The following is an 8735-nucleotide window of genomic DNA, read 5'->3' as shown; positions in this document are numbered from 1 at the left end:
TAGAAATGCAATGTGCCTCTTAGCTGGGTCACTGAAGTAAATGAATACTGGAGGGAGGAAACAAGGGAAAATCCAGGAAGTCTGACAAGTGGCAGGTGGTTGTGATTAGTGGCGTGATAATAGGCCCTTGAATGTATAACTGTAACAAAGCTTGAGTCATCGGATATTCCTGTATGATAAGGAAAATTTTAGGTACAGGTGCGGTTTACATGTGCCATTAGAAATGTTTTTGTAACGTGTACTGTGATTCTTGGAAATGGACTGCAGGTTGTAGACTAATGCAGGAAATACATAGTAACTTAGATAACAAGGAACCGATAATGAGGTTATCTGCTTGGGTGAAGATCATGAACTTTGCATGCAGTATGATTAATAGGCCATTAGTTCTCCTTTCCTGCCCTTGTATACCCGGGATGTTTTTATTTAGTCTGAACAAGTTTCCATATGCAGTCATCTTATGGTCTCTGGTGAAAAGGTGAGTTTTCTCCTGTAACGTGGTGTTTTATTTCTGACATTAAAGTGGCTGGAAATCCAGGACAGCTTCTTGTACTGTGATCCAGTAGCATACCAGTATAGCTTGGTATTTGGTAAACATACCCAGTATGTTTTATTTGAGGCAGTAGAAGCACCATACCAAATCAATTCTTCTTCTTCTTCTTGATAGGCTATTGTATTTTTCTTATTATTTCTGGAGAGGTAAATAAACATTTCTTGTACCGTAAATCTGTTTTCCCATTGTTTTTAGCTATGTTGCTGTGCCAACTCATTTGATTCGTTGGCCTACTGGCAGAAGGGAATGTCTTAACCTAAATGTTTAACTAAACCTAATCTGACCTAGCTTAACTGTACCAGTACCTAATAATTTAATCTAACCTAACCCAACCATGCACCCAGTGGGGAAGTAGGGAAATGAAATCCACCTTTGAGTACCAGTACATGAGTAAGATTCTTCGATTACGCCGGAAACAAACAACCGTAGGTACAGCATAAGGAACGTGATGATAAAAACAGTGGGAAATTATTCAGCAGGAAAAGGTAATTTACCACCCTGAAAATAGTAAGAAAAATACAAAAAACAAACTGGAAGAATATGAATTGAATTGGTAAGGTCCTTTTACTGCCTCAAGCATAGCGTACATATACCATATTTATTTTTTGGTTCTTCAAGGAGACATGGCACCACCACTTAAATAAAATAAAATAAAAATTCATCTGCCTTTGAATTATTTAGAGACATTGTAAAGGTGTACAGAATGCATTTTTGAGTATGATGAGGATCCATCAGTAAACAAGGAAAGTGCAGTTTACATACTGAAGAAAACTAAAACAAGATGGTCCCATGTTTTTCTTAAAGATTACCTTTTTTTTATATTTTTTTAATATAATCTGATTATTGAAGTAATTAGTATAGAAATTTGCCATAATCTGGAATTTTGATGTTATTAATTTTGTAACTTCAGCATTCTTACATCCTCATAAAATGAATATTACTCAAACCAAGGCCAATTAGACAACCTTATTGTGGAAGCAACATCATTAAGTCATAACATTAGTGTAATTCTTGCCTAACCTTAGTATCCTTTTGCCTTAAATTGGCAGCCTGATCTTGTCAGTCATTACGGTCAACTAACCATTTCTCTCTCACAGCAGTAGGGGATGAAGGGGGAGGTAAAAGTATCAAACAGCATTTATATTCATTCCATATACCGTACTGTATTTGTAATTACCATTCTTTTACATGAAAGTGCACGTAGAACAGTTGGCATAATGTGAACAGTCATCAATAAAATGTTAATGCTTCTGCATTATGTTTTTTAGTTGAGAAAATGTTGGATTTTTAGAGTTTCAGGAAGAGTTTAATGTTTGTAATCAATAAGTTTTGTGTTAAAGTCTTCCTTTGCTTGACTTCTGTTCTTTGAGGGGAATAGTATATGGTACTGTGCAGTGCAAAGCCAGGCACCATGTTTCATCCACCATAACTTGGCAGGTATGTGTCCTCTTGCAGATAATGTCTTATTTCAGTGGCAGAATAGGAAAATACCTGTATGATGGTTCTACATCCCTTTTGTACCAGCTGTTTCATGATTAGCACCATATTATAGTGTTAACCCTTTGCTACAGTTCAGCATTAAACATGGAAGTTTTAAGCCAAGCTATAGTGGATTGAGCATAATTCTGGTGCACCATTTTCAGGTAGATATGCCAGGACACGGCCGACCCATCTTAGGTTTAGAGGATGTGGGTGGCAGGTCAGGACGGATGGTATTACCCCTGGCCCTCACCAGCCGCCTGCAGACCAACACACTGAGGCAGGTGTTCACTTCGCTGCGGCCATTGGTAGTCCACACACGTCAGAGGACACTCAGCACGTATGCACGCAGGTATAGTTGGTTTATTTTCACCTGAAGGAACTGGATTGTTCCCACAACTTGAATAGCAGAAAAATCTCATCATATGTTGTCTTTTTATACGTTCTTAACCATTGTTTGCAGTAATTTATGGCCAAATGGTCCTGTAAAATTCATTGCCCACATTGCCTGCAACATAAAGTTGCCTGTGTACTGGAACAATAGCAGTTTTATGGAAGATGTTGTTGTTTTGGAATTCATCCATGATAAAAAAGAAAGACTTTGTAATAAGTCATAATTACATGAAATTTGGTGAGTTTTAGTTATGAGGTAGGAATATGCCTTCTTGATTATAAGAGTATATTTCCTTTGCCAAGCTATGTATTGAAGTACCGGTAATCAAATTTTCCATTCTTGTTATACCCAAGTATTTCTTAAAGCATTATGACACCCTAGTAAATGTTAGTACAATATTAGCACACATAATAAATGTCCAAATGATTGACATGCATATTGTTAATGTTTAATGAGGTATTGTCCAATACTGCTTATGCTCAGCAGATGAACATGTCTGTATTGAAAAAAATTAAAGATATCCTATTAAACGTAGTATTATACTGGATTAGATTTAGTTTTGTTCTTGTATGAAAGGGATTGTTACTTCTTCATCATTTAGGTTGGACACCATGTATTATCCTCTCACAAAATAACAATCAATAGAACTACACTTTGGTGTCATGTCAGTTGAAGTGGTGGCCTTGCATAGGTACAATCCCCAAGAGGTGACAGGAGATATTTTGATCATGTAATACCATCAAGGGAAATTTAGTGGTCATTTACCATAAAGATATTGAATTGTGCTATCCTAACCCCTGTCCACCACACCTCAAAGGGGGTAATATGAGATTGGTTGTTGCATTACTTTATACTGTACTGTGTAAGTACCACAAAATTTTATCCATATCCGTACTTCTTCATTTATCTTCCAGACTCCACGAACGCCAGGTTACTTCTCAGTCTAGACAGCAACAACAAGAAACAATGGATCAGTCCCTGGTGAGAGGGGAGAGAAATGAGTCAGATTCACATCTCAGAAATCATCCTGGTCTTCATCTTCATACTAGTCGAGGTCGAGAATCTGATGGCACCAGCAATGTTGTTATTGACATTGAGGTCAATAGCGGTAGTCCTGAACAGTTCACATCCACGCTCACTTCTGAGGCACAGAGAGGAGCTGCTGTTTCCTCATCCATATCTGGTTCTCCTCATGATCATAGTATTTCTAGTCAGCACTCGCCAGAAGCTGAACCCTTGCTCACTCTGGCAACCACCAATACCACACCAGGACTCAGAGATGCCATTGGAGATATTGGGAACAGTGTTTCTGAAATCTCCAGTGATGATGATCCCACAACCAACAGGTAACTTTTCAAAATGGTAATCATTTTATAGATACAAAGATTAATTTACCTGCATGGCTCCATCCAGCTTAGTCAGGTTTGGGAATCTGCAGTGTAAAACCTGATAGAACATTTACCAATAATGGTAAATACTTTTAATGGAACAGTTACAAGGCAGAGGAATATGTACTAACAAAAGCAAAAAGTTGCTGACAGTCACCTGCTGGCATTGTATCCTGCCATCCATATTTATCATTCACCCCCAATTCTCAGAGTGTATTATACCTCATGCTCTTTTGCAGAATGCATCGAATTGCTGTTACACAGTTATATTTCACGTACATTCATCCTTTGTCCCAGCCGTCTGGGAAGTGTTGGTAATCTTCTGATTATGATAGTACAGTACAATTATTAACTACATAAATTCATTCTGTGGCCAGCCTAATGATACCAGTCAAGTGATGTGGTGGCACAGTTGACTGTTGTGTTATATATGACTAGTTATTTTAAGATTGATTGTACCAGACTGGGTTGGCATACATCTGTTGAATATTATTGAACAGTAGAAATGTACTGAATGCGATACGACAGTGTACTGCAGTATGAATGAGAATTAATCCAGCATACCAATCCATACTATGACGTTGTTAGATGAATAGGTACATTAAAATAATACAGTATAATACATGGTGCTGTTGCACCACACAGTACAATTTCATGTTTAAAGTGAATATAGATTGCATTCTATGACTAACTTTATTTCTTCTTGTGTCCAGGAATGGGAATGAGTCAGTATCAGAGTTACTGAGTCAGTTTCCTGAAATACGCAATTTCCTAGTAGCAGCATGGCAGTACCTCATCTTTGTATTTATCATCCTGTCCAAACTCATCTTTGACCACTTTCCAGGTGGGTCTTTTCGGTGTTATTCTGTTTGATTATGGTAATTAATACCAAACATTTTTAACTGTTCTGTACTGTATTTCAGCAACATACTGGTATTCCTCTTGTGTATTAGAGGCTGCAGAGGTTTGTTGCACACTAAAAAAAAAAAAAAAAAAAAAAAAAAAAAAAAAAAAAAAAATGTGGGCCTAGCTAGAATGAAAAAGAAAAATTGTCATTTATGGTAATGAAAGTAGGAACAGCCATTTTGTGAATATTTCAGGATCAACAGTATTTCCCAAACTGAATATGAATCATCAGAAGGTTGCCAGAATGAAACTAAGAAATTGCCGTTTTAGTTAAGGATTATTAAAAATTGCCATTGTAGTGAAAGGATTAACCTGTTGAGTCTCGAGATGTCTTTTTCATTTTATTTATGTCATCTGATTTTATTCAGCTTGGGATAGGATGCTCAAACTGGAGAGGTTAGATATAGCTTTAATAAATACCATCAGTACAAAAGACCTTTCCCTAGTTGAATAAAATTGTCTAGGAGCAGCAGGAGTAAGCTAAAAAAGAGATCCCTAGCTTTTAAGGAGTAGAGGGATGACAAAAGGATCTATGAGGTGGTTGGCATTGTGGGATGCAGTATGAGTACTGTTGGCAATGACTGGTAGGAAAGTGCATTAGAGAACATAGGCTACTAGTTAATGGTGGGTTGTATTACTATCAGGTAAGGAGGCTGCCTAGCACCTTTTCCTGGCCACTCCAGTAACAGTAAACCCTTCACCCCAGTGATGTAAATTATTATTCTTGCTGTCTCCAGATGATTGTATGCAGCTTATGATAGACTTTTAAAACTGGAGAGATTACGTACAGTCTTCATTTAATCCAGTGCAAGATGCCTCCTTTAAGCTGAATAAAACTATGAAGTGGTTGCAAAAATAATAGAAAAATATGTGCTGAGAGTGAAGGGGTTAACCTGGATATGACTCTTGTAATGTATCTCAGTATCTCGTGTATTCATTGTGCCCTAGTGTAACTCACAGGTTTCAGGTTTAATTGCTTCAATCTGATAATGTTATTTTTCATTTTATTTGTGCCAGTAGACAAGTTTATATAGCATAGGAGAGACCCCTTCTACTTAAAAAGGAATTGATGAGGGCTATACCCTGTATGTGATCCTTCCAGTAAGAACAGTCTCTCATAAATTGAATAAAATCATCTGGAGATAGCAAGAATAAGATGCAAACAGTGTCCTCAGATTGAAAGGATTAATATTTGCTTCTACCTTAGGGTTGGTGGTGGTGCTGGGACTTGGGGTAGGGTTTGTGTGGGCCAATGGTGTGGTGAAAGCAGCTGCTGCTCAACATGCCCGCCGCCCAGCTCGCCCCCTCCTGGCCCTTCTTGTTAACCTCCCTGCAGCACTTTTTCTTCTGTACTACATCTATAGGGGTGACAAGCTCTTTTACACGTGAGAACAACACTAGTTATTTATGAATATTGTTTGCTTAATTGCCCATTCGTTAGGGGAAAAAAAGTAAGGATGACAGTGATGACTTTCATAATCATGTAAAGTGTGATACTGAATATGTTGTACTGAAAATGTTTCATGTAACAAGCCACTTCCATTATTTTGATATTAGTCCTTTAATTGAGAAGCTGAATTTGCAGATATGAAAAAGTTTGCCAGTTGTGGAAGCTGAGGTCCTTATTGTAAACACATGTTACTTCATTCTGGTGATGCATTTCACTCCAGCTTGTCGCATTTTTTGTAATAGCGTGGAACTGTGGAACAGTAATGCACTGCTTAACCTGGTACTGTATATGTGTTCCTGAAATCTACAATGTTAAATGGATAATTGCTTTTAAATGAGGATGGTGAAGTAAGTAGAGCCCATACAGCATTTACATTGACACTCCCTTTTTCAGAGTGTTGCTTTTACCACCTGAACACGAGGGACTGGGCGTGGGTGAGTTGGTGTGGTTGATTCTAGTGTCTGATTATGTGTTGAAGCTGGCCACTGTGCTCGTCAAGGCCCTCATCACGCTCTTCCCACATTCCCTTCTACATTACCAGAATAGGGTTAGCAGTATGAATATTTGGAATGATTAGACCTACTTTATAAGAACCCTGTCTGTGTGGTGACATGTTTCCTGTTTTTTTTTTTGCCACTGCCTGATGATTAAAAGAAGGTCCTTCTCCAACAGGGGACGACAGTGACAGTCACGAGTATTATTGTATTGAACTATAAGCAAGTTTTTGTTATTGTGTATAAAACCTTGGGATATGTACCATGTCTTGTTTTAATATTGCCTTGTACTTATATCCACTACAGGGCAAATACTTTCTAGTGGTAGAAATGGGATCACAGCTGTACCGCAGTCTGACCCCGGTGCAGCCTTGGCTCTGCTACCTCTTGGAGGGTTATGCAGGACCAAGGAAGGTGCTGGGGGTCCTTCTATCTGCTGCCTACATGGTCTGCAAGGGTCCTGATGTTGTTGCCAAAATGAGGTGCTTCCAGGGATCATTTGTAAAGTTCCTCAATAGCGTGGTGAGTGGTGATGATTTTTCATTTTTTCATCATCATCTAATCCTGTGTTACCCCATGAGGAGCATAGGAACCTGGGGTTAGGCAAGTTTTTCCTGACATTTAAGATGAGGATGACCAGCCTCATTCATCCCTAAGTGGTATTACTTGAGCAACAAACCCCAACCATCCCTTGGATGTAAACCTGCACAGGCTCAATTTGATTGGAGTGCCTTAATAACCCACTAAACCACCAGGCTCCATAATTTGGTTTATTGGTTGCCACCCAGCATAGTAAATGGTTTCCTGGTGTACAGGAAATCATTTGGCTTGTCATTTAGTGCAAAGCCACCCGTGCACAGAAGGAAGAGGAAAAAATGAAGGAAAGGAAGACAGAAGAGGAAGGAAGGAAGAGAGGATTTTTTTTTAGTTGCACATAAATAGAATATCAATTGTCTGGCATTTGCTTCTTTGGCATCCTTTGTGCTTTGGCTGATTTCTTTAATTTAGTCATATATGGCAAAATGTACTATGTAAATTGGTACTGTGGACACTACAAGCAGTTGTTACCACTGTAGTATAACCCCCAGGTTCATTGCATATTTCATACAATTTTTCTTGTACATTTATTTCTCTTTACAAAGTTTATCTGTTTCTTACTTTTAAGTGAAAAATATATAGTAGACTCTTTCCTGCTGAGAGCTGTGTTTGTAGAGAGTTGCCTTATATTGTATGAAATCAGCATCTTACTTCCACCCACAACAGAGCTATGGTCACACTCCAACCAAGGCACAGTTAGATGCATCGGGGTGCCTGTGTCCCATCTGCCATGATGACTACCACCAGCCGACGATGCTGAGGTGTAAGCACATCTTTTGTGAGGCATGTGTGGTCCAGTGGTTTGACCGGGAACGCACTTGCCCCCTCTGCCGCTCCCAGGTGGCAGATGACCCGGCCTGGCGAGATGGTAGTACCACACATCATATCCAGCTTTTCTGAGACAGGGAAGAGAGGGATTGTTATTTAGGTAGGAAAGTTAGCAGTAGTTCTTAAGATGAAATATTTGCATAATTAAGGAGATGGGAGAAATTGTGATGTTTATTGAGATTGAAAAGATACCAAGACTGGGAAGATAGGGATCCCGTAGTTATTGAGACAAGGATGATATTAATTAGTCCTCTTTACAGTGGAAGATGATTATCGAGATTGAAGATATTATTTAGACAGGAAGGACTCAGATAATGATTGAGACCAAATATAAGGATTATTAATGAGTGAGGGATGTCGGGTAGCTAATGAAACTTAAGATAGGAAAGAGGTATTTAGACAGAGAAGGTAGTTATTGAGAGAGACGTTTGGAATAGTTATTGTGACAGAAGATAGTGACTGAGTTAGGGAAGAAAAGGGTAATCAGTGAAACATAGAAGGAAGAGATAATTACTGAGACATAGTGGATAGTTGCTGAGATAGCAAAGAATGGGATGGTTATTGAGACAGCAAAGACAGGGATTGTTATTAAGATGGCAAAAGTAGTTATGAAAGTAGTGAAGATAAAGATAGTTATTAAGACTGCAGA

General features: G+C 38.5%; 1 protein-coding gene across 1 annotated transcript; it reads left to right on the top strand.

Annotated features, from left to right (window-relative positions):
* Positions 1-2196: 2196 nt before the first annotated feature.
* On the top strand, positions 2197-8158 carry LOC145393747 (RING finger and transmembrane domain-containing protein 2). Its single transcript, XM_080267792.1, has 7 exons — positions 2197-2381; positions 3338-3769; positions 4525-4655; positions 5925-6102; positions 6561-6714; positions 6968-7183; positions 7925-8158. The coding sequence occupies exons 1-7, from the start codon at positions 2200-2202 to the stop codon at positions 8156-8158; spliced, it is 1527 nt and encodes a 508-aa protein (XP_080123918.1). The 5' UTR covers positions 2197-2199.
* Positions 8159-8735: the final 577 nt, after the last annotated feature.

The sequence above is a fragment of the Coenobita brevimanus genome, chromosome 25, assembly GCF_032717465.1.
Source record: "Coenobita brevimanus isolate Jiangsu-jjx chromosome 25, ASM3271746v2, whole genome shotgun sequence".
Classification (NCBI taxonomy): domain Eukaryota; kingdom Metazoa; phylum Arthropoda; class Malacostraca; order Decapoda; family Coenobitidae; genus Coenobita; species Coenobita brevimanus.
Note: the sequence above shows the minus strand (reverse complement) of the source record. Positions and strands in the feature narration are given on the sequence as shown.